General features: G+C 38.4%; 1 protein-coding gene and 1 pseudogene across 1 annotated transcript in view; one reads left to right on the top strand and one right to left on the bottom strand.

The window, feature by feature from the left end:
• PIP4P2 (phosphatidylinositol-4,5-bisphosphate 4-phosphatase 2) overlaps positions 1-16366 on the bottom strand; it is a 59849-nt gene that overhangs the window by 23526 nt on the left and 19957 nt on the right. Inside the window, exons 2-4 of the mRNA XM_047728185.1 lie at positions 12151-12299; positions 7474-7580; positions 5960-6083 (exon numbers count right to left, since the gene is read on the bottom strand). Of these exons, the coding sequence (XP_047584141.1) occupies positions 5960-6083; positions 7474-7580; positions 12151-12299 (380 nt within the window). The remainder of the gene's footprint in view (positions 1-5959; positions 6084-7473; positions 7581-12150; positions 12300-16366) is intronic.
• On the top strand, positions 614-1200 carry LOC125098926 (nudC domain-containing protein 2-like; annotated as a pseudogene).

Raw genomic sequence — 16366 nt, 5'->3', positions numbered from 1 at the left:
CTGATGCAATCCTTTCTAAATAGCACTCATATATACAGAATTAACTATAAAGCTCGACTAAGCTTTCCGTTACTCTTAGGGTAATGTTACTTCCTCTAGGCTAGTAATTTTGCATGTGCATTAAGAACACTGTTATTTCCCACTGTAGTCTAAACACATTCCATGTAATTGTTGTTTTAATTGTCTTTGTTCTTCAATTAGATTAGAAAACTCCATGAAGACAGGAAATGTGCCGTCCTGTTTCACCAGCATGTAGCCCAGTGCCTGATATGCACTCAGTATATGCTTTTGAACATATGAAGTCAACTCACTTAGATTGTGGCTATAAGATTATCCACGGCAAGGATTTAAAATATAAACTACAATTGAGCAAAATGCAAATATAATTATAGAGGGAAACTCTCTGAAGTAAGTTGAAATCTGTTTTGGAAGATTTTAAAACGGTATTTCAAAATATAATTTGCTCACATATAAGAAAGAAAATAAATATATTTAATATATATTTAACTTAGTCAAATCACTTGATATCTATCAAAACCTATGGAGTCTCCTATACTACAGTAAAGCAGTATAATCTCACTCTGTGCGGCTGTAGCTGGGAGGCTACTGGAGAATGTTGGCCCCATTGGAGGAGCGCAGTGGGGTGGTCCATGCAGGATGCCATGGGGCCAGTGCTACCAGACCTTGGAGACCAGACCTTAGAGAAGGTAGTCACTGAACTTCAGGTGCCTCCAGGCACTTGCACCCAAGACATCCAGTGCGGCCTGCAGAGCCAGCATGTGGCGTTGGCCCTGGGGGGTTGTGAGATTATTAAGGGTGAGCTCTTTGATTCTACAGCAGCTGATGAGAGAACGTGACCTTGTCACAAATGGCAAGGTCTCATCCTTTTCATGGCTGGTCCATATTGTTCTTACAAAGACAAAAAGAGATCCAACAAATTGTTGGACTTCTCTTCTAGAATCTGAATATGCAACCTTGGGTATAAGACCAAATACAGAGAAAACTTCCATTAGAGAGATTCCAGAAAGAAAATCCTGGTTTTGACTTCAGTGGAGCAGAAATCTCGGGAAACTACACTAAAGGTGGAACAAATTTCTCAATTCTAGAGAAATAACCACTACTTTTTCTCACTGCATTCTATGGATCCCAGCAGATGTTGCCTACTTAATCAAAGGCACAGATTATGTGGTAGAAGGAAAATGTGGAACAAATGTAACGGGTATGCAGGTTGTTTTCAATTTGGGATTATTATAAATAATGCTGTTGGCAACAACAGCAACAAAAAAAGGAAAATGTGGATTACCCCGCAGTTAACAAATTGCAAAATATCTTTAACTGTAGTTCTAAAAATTGCATTCAAATATGACTTATTTAGGAAACATCTTAAATACCGTGGAAACTATTCTACTGATAGAGAGTAACTGTTTTTTTTTTGGACTTGTGTTTTTGCTCAGCATGAAGTTTCATATGCTGCATTTTACTAATTTCATATTTAACTTGTATTTTTAATACAAAAAAATTAGGGTATAGATCATGTGAAATGACTGGGTACCTTCAGGGACAATTAAATTTTTCTTTCAGTAAGTATAATGCAGGAGTAATGTTTAATACACTTTTCTAAATAGGAAAAAAAAAGCAGTATATAGTAATTTTCAAAAAGAAGTTTGTTAACTATTCCCACCAGCTATATCTAATTTATGGACTTAGTCACTGACTTAATCAATAAAACATAAATGCAAGGAAGATTTATCTTCTCCTACTAGATTGGAAAAATCCTAGCAATTCTGATTAAATGTAGTAAATTAAATGCATGCATTTTCATTTCCTTTCCCAAACTTGACCAAAATGATAGAAAATGAATTTAAAAATGTATACTACCACATGGATAAAGAGGAGAAATGACCTCAATTTTTGGACAATGGAAAGTTAATGGAGACTTGGCAGCTGGCTTAGCGAAAGGGATACTGAAAGTTGAGGACTGTCAGCAGAGAGCTATGTCAACGCAAAGCTGGTTCACACTGAAGAAAGGCAGAGCAATTCAGCTCTTGGGGCTACTACGTGTTTTCTAAGGTGGGGCTGGGAGTAGTGAGACAAACAGCAGTATGGGCTGTAAACTCTTCCCTACACACAAAACCAGAAAGCCCTCTCTCCCCAGTACATACAAGAACAGAAGGATTTATCCTAAAAAGAAACTGGACTAGAGAGCTTGTGAACTTAGAAACACCAGGCATAGCAGAAGGCAAGAATAAAACACCCTAAAAAGAAAAAGACGAAGTTAAAATCTACGGTTTGAATAGTGGATAAGACATTCTCCTCATTACCTTTCTTAAGTCCTAAATGCCGTTTCCCAGGCATATCACTCACAAGAAACTGAGGGATTGTTGCCCTGAGAAACTTGTCCTCAAAGAAGACTTCTTGATACCAAGAGTTGACAATTCTTCAAAAATGAGAAAAGGGAGAAGAAAAACGAGTGGAAGAGGAAGAAGGAGGAGGAGAGATGAAGGAAGGAAGGAAGAAAGGAAAGAAGTTTCACTCCTGCTACATAAATAGAGCTTCCAATCAGTGCTGACCCTCAAATATAAATGAACTCTTCAGTAAAAATCTCTATTACAAAAAAAAAAAAAGAAAGAAAGAAAAAGTGGGGAGAAAACAGAGACAAGGCATAAAGAAGAACAATACCTCAGGAAAAAAAAACCCAGAATTAATAGTTTCAGAAAGATACCATAGAGAAGAAAATGCTCTTTAGAAAAAGGAAAACATCAACCAAAGAACATAGGAAAACTCTTCAAAATTAAAAATTAAGTTAAATAACCTGAAATTAAAATTTTGGATTAAGTTTAGAGGACATAGCTGGGTAAGTTTCCCAGTAAGTAAAGGAAAAGGCAAACTAAAAAGAAAATGTTGAAAGAAAGAAAGAAAGAAGAAAAGGAAAAAAAGAGAAAAGAAAAGAAAGAAAGTCAGTAATTCAGGTGATCTAAAGAAGGGTTCTAGAAAGAATGAACAAAGAAAATAGTGTGGACTTTAAGAGAACCCACTGAGTACCCAGACAATGAACTCAAACATATTCTCCCTCCCTAAGACACATTCTTTTTTTTTTTTAGTTTGAGTATAGTTGCCATACAAGGTCACTACATACCCCACTCTGGCAAAAAATACAAGTTTGTTCTCTGTATTTATGGGTCTGGTCTGTTTTTTCATTTGTTTTGTTTCTTAGATTCCACATATGAGTGAAATCATACGTTTGTCTTCCTCTGTCTGACTTATCTCAATAAGCATAACATTATCAAGGTCCATCCATGTTGTCACAAATGGCAAGGTCTCATCCTTTTTATGGCTGTGTAATATTCATGTGTGTGTGTCTCTGACATCTCCTTCAACCATTCTAAGACACATTCTAATGCCATTTCAGAGCACCAGAGAAAATGAAAGAAGAAAGGAATATAAAGAGAAAAGAAAATCAGAAAGGACATGGAATCAGAGCCGCAGTTGAACTTCTTGACGACAGTGGGGAAAAATCTTTTTTTTTTTAATTTTTGAGAGGAAATAATTAGCGACCTATAATTCTACATCTGGACAAACCATAAAGTAAATGTGAGATGAGATTAAAAACTATTTAAGAGGGATGTGTGGGTGGCTTAGTCAGTTAAGTGTCTGCCTTTGGCTCTTTTGGCATGATCCTGGGATCAAGTCCCACAACAGCCTCCCTGCTCAGCGGGAGTCTGCTTCTCCTGCCTGCTGCTCCCCCTGCTTGTATTCTGTAACTCCCTCTTTCTGACAAATAATAAAATCTTTAAAAAAAAAAAGAGAGAGAGAGAGCGTGAACTATTTAAGAGGGGGGCCTGTGTGGCTCAGTCAGTTGAGTGTCTGCCTTTGGCTTGGGTTGTGACCTCAGGGTCCTGGGATTGAGTCCCGCATAGGGCTCAGTGCTTGGCAGGGAGCCTGCTTCTCCCTCTCACTCTGCTTGTGTTCTCTCACTCTTTCTCTCAAATAAATAAATAAAATCTTTAAAAATAAAAACTATTTTAAGAAGTAAAAGTTGTCAAATTTATTTCCTTGCATTGCATTTTCTCAGAAAGCTAAGGAAGGATGTGCTACACCAAAATGAAGGAATAAACCAAGAACTGTGAGGATGACACAGGATCCAACACAGGAAAAGGAAAAAGGAATTCCTAGGATAAAGATGAAGGGAAATCCCATGATGGCAGCTGTGTAGCTGGAAACCTCAATAATAGATTCCCTGATGTGTATGACTATACGGATAGTAATTTTACAGTTCTTTAAAAGAGTATGGGAAGAACTAATGATTTGTACATAGAAAATTAAACAAATTCAAAAGGAGGAGAGACAATTATTCTTTTTTTTAAGTAATCTCTACTTTCAATGTGGGTTTCAAACTCATGACCAGGAGATCAGGATTTGGATGCTCTACTGACTGGGCAGGCCACCAGCCAAGCACCCCAGAAGGAGGGCAGACAATTAGTAACAAAAAAATTAACATATTCTGAAAGACCATACAGTACTGAAATATAGTATATACTACTTGGCTCAGCTGTGAACATAATGTACCTAATCATAAAAAAAGTAAACACTAAGTATGATTTAATTAAATAAAATATTAAAATTCTACTGAGACCATGGAGTAAAGAGAAGGACAAAGACTGGGGGAAAGGGTGTTATGAGTGTTAAGTCCTCAACCTGCATTGTACAGGGTAATAGGTAATATCTAAAATTGCCTAATCAAAAGGAAAAAAGAATAAGCAAACAATTTAAACACATGTAGGTAAATACCAGGAGAGCTGCTTAAAGAGTTCAAAGTATGTGGGGGACTGTATTTAGGGATGACTGCTACTCTCCCTATCAACTTTATAATCCCATTTGACATTAGAATTATGTACATGAATTACTCTACTAAAAATAAAAAGTAGAAAGAAAAAAAGCAAATCATCTACACTTTCTTAAATGAGTTTGTCTCCTCGTTCATGCCAAGGCAGTAGATCTTGCGGTGGGAGACCGCTGTGACATCAGACCTGCCCGCGAGTTTTCCTTTAATACTTAGGTTCTAAGGAAAATATGCTGTCTCCTATGAAGGCTGAATAACAAAAGAAAATCTTCCCGACAGAGTAAAGCCCTATGAAATTAACTTTTAAAAACCAAACTTAGGGGGTGCCTGGGTGGCCCAGTTGGTTGAGCAACTGCCTTCAGCTCAGGTCATGATTCTGGAAGTCCTAAGATCAAGTCCCGCATCAGGCTCCCTGCTCAGCAGGGGGTTTGCTTCTCCTTCTGCCCCTCCCCCTGCTCATGCTCTATCTCATTCTCTCTCTCTCTCTCAAATTAAAAAAAAAAATCTTAAAAAAAAAAAATCACCAAACTTAGGGTTTAAAGTTAAAAGTAGAAACACAAGAACTCTTGTTCTTTACAAGAACTTTTGCATATATATAACCATTTTCACCTTCTTACTTTTTTTCCAAGTAGTTTACCTAATTATGGACACCAGAGTTAATTCCCTTTACTCCAAGTTTGACTTTTAAAAATCAGAAAAAAATTGGTAAATTATAATAAGAATTTTTCTCAACTCTAGAAACCACAAAGCAGGGCCACTACATGAGATTGTGCACTTTGTTTTTTGCTGAGGGGAGGTGACAGTGCCACTCACCAACCAAAGACACCCATGTTTTTAAGCCCAGAAAGAAAGGGCACTGTTTCCCATTAGCCTACCCAGAGAGGCCCCTTTTTGCAAATGAACCAATCAGAAAATGTACCTTTTATCTAATTCACTAAAGATGTAGGACACCCTAGCTGAACCTCTGATTAACTGTCTTCCTTTAAAAAGGGTTTCTTTTAATCATCTGATTAATTTGGACTTGGACAAAATTAGAAGAGCTTGAGCCATGGTCAAAACTATATGATCACATCTACATGTACAGATTGATGCCACTATGACAAATGTCTGGTTACCTACCAGGAATGTGTTTCCACAATGCCCACACACGACCCTTGTACCTTCTGGCTGGACTGGCAATGCAGGTTGAGCTGGCTGTTCTTCAGAAATAAGCATTACTGGGCTAAGGTTAATTATGCGTCTACTGTGGAGAGAGAAAGAAAACAATTTCATTATCCCACAAATGGACGGAGGGCAAAACCTGTAATATACGGTATGGCACTGAAAATAGATTACACTTGTTTTATAAATTGTCAGGCTTCGAAGCCAAATTCACAGAAAGTGGCAATAATTTCGAAAGCAAAAAAAGAAAGCTGTTTCATATTTGTGATGGAAACCATATATTATGGTGTTGTTTCTAACCAATGGCCTTGGGAACCATTTAACTGCCATTTCCAAGTTCCTACAAGTTCCAATCAGAAAATTGTTTTTATCATTCCCTATCTAGGAAGACAAGTTAAGGTTGGTAGAAGACTACACAAGTTAAAACATTCTACATCAACAAATATGCGTGTGCCATGAAGGTGCCAAAGTGCTGAGTCACAGCCAAATTTCTCTGGGTAGGCTGGTGTTCTTTGATGTCTATTTAACCAGAGACTGACAAAAAGGAAAATGGGAGGTTTCTTTCCTATCTATTCCATCAGATGGGGTTGCAAATGACTCATATCATGGTCAAAAAGCCAGAAATCACAGAAAAAACACAGTGAATGTCTTGTATACTCCTATCTGGGCACATCTATAATGGCATTTGATAATGGCCAATAGCTCCCAAATTTCTTGCATAGGTTATGCTCATCAAACACAAGTATAGCACACAGTGAGGTACACAATGATGATTAACACACTTCCAGGTTAAGATGAATTAAATCAAAGGTAAACTTTTGTTTACTTTACAAAACTTTTGTTTTGTTACTTTTGGGGTTTTTAAATTTCTTTTTCTTTTAAACATATTTATTTGAATCAATCTTAATCACATCATATATATATATATATATATATATACAACAGTTGGGTGTCCCCTCCCTTCACTGATAAAACAGATATCTAAAGTGGCTTGCAAATAGCGTTCTTAGAAACACCTTTACTGCAACTGTTTGAACACCTGCCTGCCTGCGTTCCAGACTGGGTTTACTCTATCTACTCAGATAACACTGGTCTGCAGGCTGCAACCAGCGATCTCAAAAAAATACCCTTATTACAAGCGTTCTTAATAACATCACTGTATACATAACAATGGGGATAAGTGGTTACTTATAAGTTTAAGGAGTCACTAGTCTATTACAGTGCATTAAGTACTTATTTAACATCAAGAAAACTTTCACTGCTCATTCAAGAATATTATATCTTACAAATATTTGTGACCATTAATTTTAAACTAAATACATCATTCTTTTAACAAAGAAAAAATAATAATCTCGGTCCTGTAATTACTTTGAGGACAAAGACTATTTAGAACAAAGCCTGGCACATATGAGCCTTTAATAAGTACTTGTTGGATGAACAAATGAATGAATGAATGAATCTTTATCTCTTACCAGTTAGGTCTCGGACATCCTATTCGCCGAGATGTGTCCTTACAAATGAGGAGACAATTACAAGGGCATCTAACATATTTCTTCCCTGTTGGGGGGTTTTTGATTGGCTAGATAAGGGAAGAAAATGTAAACACAGCAAATTAACCAAAGGACAGATTGCCAAAGCTTGTTTGTATATAAAAAGGAAATGATTCCTTAAAAACTTAGGCCCCCCTTAGTGCTACCAAAGTACAGGTTAAGGAAAAGTGCATCATAAGTGATTTTAAATAGCTCAAATGTTGGCAAGCACTCTATGAAAATCTGGGGCTGTACAGATGTAATTGTGAAGGACATATTTCAAAATTAGTTGGCAGTGCCCTTTTAATATGAGAAGAAAAATTAAGTTCACAACAAGAATTGCTTTCCCTTTAAAGTTTTAAGACCAAAGTCAACTATCTGTGCTACCAGGTGCAAACATTCACTGAAGTTCCTTGCATCTATTTGGGAGGTGCAAACTCATTAGGAATATTGGGCAAAAAGGAGTATATAACAGGGGTGCCTGGGTGGCTCGGTGGTTAAAGCCTCTGCCTTCAGCTCAGGTCATGATCTCAGGGTCCTGGGATCGAGTCCCGCATCAGGCTCTCTGCTCAGCAGGGAGCCTGCCTCCTCCTCCTCTCTCTCTCTGCCTGCCTCTCTGCCTACTCGTGATCTGTCAAATTAAAAAAAAAAAATCTTTAAAAAAAAAAAGGAGTATATAACAAATTTGAACCTTCCCTCACTGCTAGAATATAAGAAATGATTAATCTTATTACATCTTTTAACTTAAAAAAGGAACAACTTGCAATAACTCCTAATGTTACCATTTTTTAAAAACTTTACAGTAAACTTAAAAAAGCAAGAATAGGGGCGCCTGGGTGGCCCAGTGGGTTAAAGCCTCTGCCTTCCGCTCAGGTCATGATCTCAGGGTCCTGGGATCCAGCCCCCTGGATCGTGCTCTCTGCTCAGCAGGGAGCCTACTTCCTCCTCTTTCTCTGCCTGCCTCTCTGCCTACTTGTGATCTCTGTCTGTCAAATAAATAAATAAAATTAAAAAAAAAAAAAAGGAAGAATAAATACCAAAGAAAACCCTCCTTTAAATGAGGAATTAGCAGGGTGCCTGGGTGCCTCAGTCGATTAAGCATCTGCCTTTGGCTCAGGTCATGATCCCAGGATCCTGAGATTGAGCCCCATATCAGGCTCCCTGCTTACAGGGAGCCTGCGTCTCCCTCTCCCTGGGCTGCCCCCCCCTGCTTGTGCACTCTCTCTCTCTCTCTTTCTCTCTGTCAAATAAATAAATTAAAAATCTTTAAATAAATAAACAAGAGCTTAGGCTTGTTAAGTAGATAACCTTTGAAGCAGTGAGAGGACTAGCTCATCACTCCTGGGCATGCCTGCCTAACTGTATAGCTTGAATCCAATCATCTGGGAATATCAGACAAACCCAAACTGGAGGAACATTCTATAAAACACCTTGCCTGTACTCTTGGAAAATGTCAAGGCAATCAAAGACAAAGAAAGACTACATTTCAGACAAAGGGATATTAAAGAGACATGATATCAAAATACAACATGGAATTCTGGGTTCACTCCTGGACCATATTGTTTTGTTCTGTTTTGTTTTGTTTTTAATGGAACCATTGAGCAAATATGCGTTAGATCCAAAGATCAGATAATAGCCATTGTATTAATGTTAATTTCCTGCATTTGATCATTGTACTCTGATTATATAAGTGGATGTCCTTTTTTTTTTCTTTGTAAGGAAAATTCACACTAAAATATTTAGGGGTAGAAGAACCCCATGTCTGTAATTGTCTTAAAAGTTTCTTTAAAAAAAAGATTATTTATTCATTTAGAGAGAGAAAGCCAATGTGACACGATATCAATGTATTTGCGGAATGTGAGTACAGGGTTTATGGAATTCTCTGTACATAATATGTACTATTTTTTGGTAACTTTTCTGTGAATCTGTAACACATTTCAAAAAAAATGAGAAATTTAAGTAAACAATCTTATTAGAAATATATAAAAGTTAGCAATAAGTCATCAACAATTTATTAAACTATATAACAGATAAAATCTGAATATCTAAAATTTATAAACATCCAGAATGTGTTACTATCCAATCTAAAATATCAAGAAAACCAGAAATTGGGTTAATTCCTATACATCCAAATTTCCCCATTAAGTAAATGTGTACTTGGCAAATGACAAACTTTTTTATATTATATTGCCAACTTATTTCTAGGCCTCAGTTCCCTCATTTATAAAATAAGGTGAATGAACTAGAAGAACTGGTCTTTATTGTCTGCCCACGCCTTGTCATGTCTGACCTACAGGGAAATGGGGGTGAAAATGGCATTGTCCTTATGCATAAGTTCTAATGTTCTTACTTAGTAAAATGACCTTGTATGTCCCTGGCACTGTGCTGGACACTTTACCCCTGTAATCTCAAGGGCAACTCTATTAGGTAGATGTTATTATTACACCACTCTACAAGAGGAAACCACAGTGTGGAGAAGATAAGTCCCAAGGATAGGCAAATACCAAGTTGCCTAGCTAGGTAGGATTCAAGACCCAGTCCATCAGCCTCCAGATCTCAGACTTATAATAATCAACCTTGCAGCCAATTAGCTCCGCTCTTCCTCCAGGACTTCTCAACTTTTCCATTAACTTGCTCTAAAAATTGTTTCTCCCTTAACCTTAAATTCTGTATTCTCTAAACCTTGCTAAAATTTGTCTCTTTTCTCTTCCCCAACTTCTCTCATTTCTTTCCCAATTCTATCTACTAAAATAAGAAGGACTTTCATTAGCCTTGTTTTTTTGTTTGTTTGTTTGCTTGCTTTGTTATGTTTCTTTTTCTTTCTTTCTTTCTTTTTTTTTTTAATCTCCTCAGAAATACCAGGTTCCTATCAGGGGAACAGACTCACTGATCTCCTGTTTTAGATGACATGAGGAGAATGAACCACAGTGAAACTGAGCAGGAGACGGTGATAGTGAACAGAAGGGAGTTAGTTGCTCTGTTGGGGCATTTACCTGTTCTTTTCCAACCAGAATTTCTCCAGAGAAGCTGCTAGTTGCCTAAGACCTCTTCACTCATAAATTCAAGATCAATTACACTGCAAACATTGGCAAGTTACAACACTCTTCACACACATTTTCCCTCTCTTCTCTTTCCCTGTAATATAACTGATTCCACACAAGGCAATCTCATTAGATACTACCCATTTTCTCTAGAATATTGAGAAATACTTACATTTCCTTACTTAACAGGAGTTATAATGATATAAAAATGTCAGCGCAATTTTCTTTATGTCCAGAAGTACTTTATTTGTACCCACATCCTATTGTTCTGGAATAATGAACTCATCACTTCTGAGTAGCCAGATTGAGGCTGTTGGCTAAATCCACAGTCTGTTCTGTTTACTTCCAAGAGTAAATATAAAGCTTTACAAGTTTTTTTTCTACTCATCAAAGAAAAAAATTTGTAGGGATGGTGGAATAGAAGAAAAAAATCAACAGTAGCATCAAATCGAAAAAACACCTTTCAGGTATTGGGTGTTTTTGTTTTGTTTGGTTTTTAATTGTCATCTATGTCTCACAACTCTTATTTGGTTGTTAACTCTAAAATGAACACTATGGAGGTTAATGTTAGGTTTGCTAGGGAGTGTTCAACCTAAAAAGAAAATAGCTGCTTTTGCCGGTATCACCTCTATTTACACAGTAAAGCTCATCTCCAAGTGATGTCCCTTATAAAAAATACAGACTTACAATAAAACATATTGCTTCATGACCTCAGGTTTTATTTTATGACTTTTCTATAAAATATATAAAGCCCAATAAACATGTTTCATTTTTCTTAGAGACATAATAAACTCTGGCTGATTTTTTTTTTTTTGAGAATTTTCTAAAAAGGAAAAATATACAAATACCAACAACTGATATTTAGTTGCAGATTTTGAGAGACATTGAAATTTTTAAAATAAAGCCTAACTATAAAAGTAGAAATATATTTAATCTAACTAATACCACTTCATTACTTGAAACTAAATATTCTACTTAAAATGTAGTTGTTCTTCTCCAGGTTCAGCTCAAAAAATATGTGCTCTTCAAATTTTTTGAACATATCTCTAAATTACTATCAAGCAAATAGCATAAAATACCAAGCTATTTGTAAACACTTTGGCACAGGTGTCAGTAATAAATGCATAATCTTAAGTCCAGAAAAACCATACAGACATCCTACAGATGTAAAACGAGTTTAAATAATTTTCGACGTGGTAAGTACAAAGTCCACATTTGAAGTAAAATTTGGCATATCTTTGTTTTTGTGAAAATCAAAATGGATTTAGTTGTGATGTGGATAGACACTGAGGATAATTGTAAGTACCTGACTAGGATCAGTCTCGTGTTAGAAAATAAAGAGCCAAATGGCATTATATTTAAATTCACCATGAAATTTTCATAATGGAATTAGCTTTAAACACCCAGAGACATCTTTGATGGTAAAAGAGAACTAGAGAGAAGAAAGAAAGGATGAGAAAATATGGCCATGTCTATATGCAGGCCACATCTACCTTTAAGTAACATTACTGGAGTATTTCCTTAAGAGACAAGACGTCAGATAATAATTTATGCTTTATTAATGGAAATCCTCACTTACCGTAGCTTCATTGCAAACCGTGCACTTAACCACATGCTGGTGAAGCTTGCCATCTAAGTTGATGAGAGATTGGCACACGCGGCAGTTTATTACTGGAATACCACTGGCATCGGGGCTGGCAATGGCTGTATACGGAGGTGGGAGTTCCGCTGAAAAGGTTATCAGTCACTGAATCAGAGCCAGCGTTTTACAGAGAATAGAGGCAAAGCAGAAACTATCACAAATGACCTCATTCTTGTATTTATGTTTTCAGAGCTAGCCAGCTTATCCTAGTTTCAGAGCACAAACACACATGGGACTACATTGTGAAACAGAATAATTCTTCCTCTGATAAAACTAAATCATGTTTGCCTCAGTCTACCCAAATGATCTGGACTCCTTTTACTAACCTATACACAATATACCCACTCTGTTCCTGCATAAACTCGTAGAGCTTGTAATGGGAAAGTGATGATTCATGCCTAAAGAATGTGACACTAATGATCTGATTACCAAGAAAGAGAAATAGTCAGTGAGAGCAAAGTTTCTAAATCACTTACAAATACCCATAAATCGTGCAGCTGCCAGGCTCTGTTTACAAAGGGACCAGTATGTAACTGTTGGCCATGTCAGTAACAGGTCAGTTTTGGGGGCAGTTAAGGAGAGACAAAAGTGTACCTAGGAAAACTAAACATATTATCATGGAACAGAGCTAACTGGAATGGTACAATGCTAATTTGAGACATACAACAAAAACAAACTTAACATTTTCTTATCTCAAACTTTTAACGTTAACATTAAAAATCCAGGAAATACACTTAAGCATTTATGGGTAAAAAACATGATGTCTGGGATTTGGTTTAAATACTCTGAGACAACAATAGATGAAACAAGATTAGCAAAATGTTGATAATGAATAAATACGATGACATAGAAAGTCATCTTGTTGTTACTCCTTTTGTGTGTGTGGAAATTGCCAGAACAGAGGCACCTGAGTGGCTCAGTCGGTTGGGCATCTGACTTTTGGTTTCGGCTTGGGTTGTGATCTCGTGGTCCTGCGACTGAGCCCCATGTGTGTCAGGGTCTGTGCTCAGTAGGGAGTCTGCTTGGGATTCTCTCTCTCCCTGTCCCTCTCCCTCTGCCGCTCCCCACTCCGTGCGCTCTCTCTCTCTCTCAAATAATTAAATAAACCTTAAAAAAGAAAAGAAAATTGCCAGAATACACACACACATAGTTTTTTGAGTCCTAAGTTTGCCTGATTGGGTAAAGAGTGGAAGCCCAGTCAGAATCATGCTTATCTACCAGAAGTTGTAGAAGTCTGAGAAAGAGAATCCAGATGTACTACTGTGGAATGGGAATTTCTAAAGGGGACACCCTGACCGCATTGTGTAGCTACCTCAATTACAGGCATAGGAGGCCCTTTCGAGGAAAGGTATAGTCTTAGGACTTCTAGACAGAGCCACACCTCAACACGTGATTCATGACTGAAGCCCCACTAAAGAGAACAAGTATTGCAAAGGGCTTCTGTGATACTCTAAAACTCAATCACTATAGTTAATCATAAAAAGACTTATTTTTGAAACAGAGATTTTCTTCTGCACAGAATTAGATTCTGAACTCTGTGTTATTTTTTAAAGCATAGCATAAATATAGTATGTTTAAAATTCACATATTACCACCTGGCATCCTTGAGATTTGTTGTATAGATTTTGTTTTAGACTAGCAAAAGATTAACAATAAGTGCTATTCATTTAAATGATTCATAGTAAGGGGTGCCTGGATGGCTCAGTTGGTTGAGGCTCTGACTCTCAGTTTCAACTCAGGTCATGATCTTGGGGTTGAGGGAGTGAGACCCCAGTCAGGTGCCTCGTTCAGCAAGGGGGTGGAGTCTGCTTGAGAGTCTCTTCCTCTGCCCCTCCCCCCACTTGCACACACATGCGCTCTAAGATAAATAAATCTTTAACAAATAATAATGAATGATTCATGATAAGCTAAATTTCCACAGCAGTTAGGCCCTGAAAGAGGCCACTTTGAAATGACAATACGCATACATTTCTGGGAGGCTTCTACCAGAACACTGCCAAATACTGAACTTGAAAAGAAGCTATAGATGTCTTAAATTATAAAAATAGCCTTAAATCCTTGAAAGAATTTGAGGTTGATCCAGAGTGATCTGTAATGTATTAATCAAGAAGGAAAAACAGGTTAAAGGAACAATGAGTCAACAGTACATTGGAGCCCTTGCAATTTGCAGATTACTTTATCAGAGCTCAATAAAGAAGGTATTGTTCTGGGAAAAAAAATACATACCTCACTAGAAATTCTAGACACACTGCCTGGCGTTTAATAATAAATATTGCTTTAATAATTATTAGCATTATTAATAAAAGTAGTTTCATCTCTTGCCTTTTCCTTGAGTTATGAAGTAACATGAAGTAGATTCTCCCATCATACCAGGTCTCCATCTTACATAATATGACAGAAAAGAAATTTAAAGACAAGAGAATTTCACCAAGAAAACAAGTGCATTGAGGAGGAGGGGGTGGGGGAGAAGCCACACACTGCAGCATACACAAAAGGCCAGGAAAGCCCATCCACTCCAACAGGCAAAAGCTTTGCTCAAAAGAATCTAAAAATCCCAATGGGGAGTTACAAAAGCATTTAAAGTGCATCACAGCCGACAAAACCCTGTGCATTTTTTTCTCTAAGATTCGTACTACATAATTTGTAACCTGTCAAAAAAAAAAAAGCTTTCGATTATGACAAAAATACGCTTGAATCTTTTGGAGGCTTGAGAAGAAGAGGGAGGGGGAAAGAAAAACAAGTGAGGATCAGAAATTTACGATAGGAGAGGCTGTAAGCTCCATGAGACCAGGGTCGTTCGTGTCTGGCTTGTTTAGGACTGACTCCCCAGTACTTGTCTTAGTGCCTGGTCTATGTAGATGTCCAGTGACTATCCACTGGATGGATGGATGGATGGATGGATGGGTGGGTGCAAGGGTGGACGGATGGATGGATGGGTGGATGGATAGGTGGGTGGGTGGATGGATGGATGGGTGGATGGATGGGTGGGTGCGTGGGTAAATGGATGGATGGGTGGATGGATGGGTGGGTGCGTGGGTGGATGGATGGATGGGTGGGTGCGTGGGTGGATGGATGGATGGGTGGGTGCGTGGGTAGATGGATGGATGGGTGGGTGCGTGGGTGGATGGATGTATGGGTGGATGGATGGGTGGGTGTGTGGGTAGATGGATGGATGGGTGGATGGATGGGTGGGTGCATGGGTGAACAGATGGATGGGTGGGTGGATGGATAGGTGGGTGGGTGGATGGATGGATGGATGGGTGGATGGATGGGTGGGTGCGTGGGTGGGTGGATGGATGGATGGGTGGGTGGACGGATAGGTGGGTGGGTGGATGGATAGGTGGGTGGGTGGATGGATGGATAGGTGGATGGATGGGTGGGTGCGTGGGTGGATGGATGGATGGGTGGGTGGATGGAGAGGTGGGTGGGTGGATGGATGGGTGGGTACGTGGGTGGATGGATGGATGGGTGGGTGAATGGGTGGGTGCGTGGGTGGACGATGGATGGGTGGGTGGATGGAGAGGTGGGTGGGTGGATGGATGGATGGGTGGATGGATGGGTGGGTCGTGGGTGGATGGGTGGATGGGTGGGTGGATGGATGGGTGAATCACTTGAAATTTATCAGACACATCTATTTCTCTTGCAAAAATAACACTAAGTATATTACTGCTGCTCTCACTGAAGAGGAGCTTGGGTCCTAGCATGCGAGCGAGCCTCACTGAAAAAAGGGTCTCTACTATAGAGGAATACCCTCCAGATCATGCACTGACAGAGGTGAGGCAGTCAGGAGACACTGGTCTGGCCCACCAGATAAACGGAATCAATCCAAGAAATCAACAGAATGACAGATGCTGCAGCCTAACTGCTCCATTCAACAGTGCTTCCAGGCCTTTTGTCTCAATTTTCTGTCCATTACTTTAGCCCTAAGCTGATATAGAGATATGTCTTGTACTTTAGCCCCCCAAAAAACCTTCACCTATAACTCCCTCTCCTTTTGTGAGGGACTTTTAATTTCAGAGATCCATTCCACAGTTAATAAGCCTGTAATAATTGGCAATTTAGATTGTCCATTCTGCCTCTTTTCTCTTTAAAAGTCAACAGATCAGGGATGCCTGGGTGGCTCAGTGGGTTAAGCCTCTGCCTTCGGCTCAGG

The sequence above is a fragment of the Lutra lutra genome, chromosome 4 (genome assembly GCF_902655055.1).
Source record: "Lutra lutra chromosome 4, mLutLut1.2, whole genome shotgun sequence".
Lineage (NCBI taxonomy): Eukaryota > Metazoa > Chordata > Mammalia > Carnivora > Mustelidae > Lutra > Lutra lutra.
The sequence above is the reverse complement of the archived record's forward strand: the minus strand, read 5'-3'. Positions and strand labels throughout refer to the sequence as shown.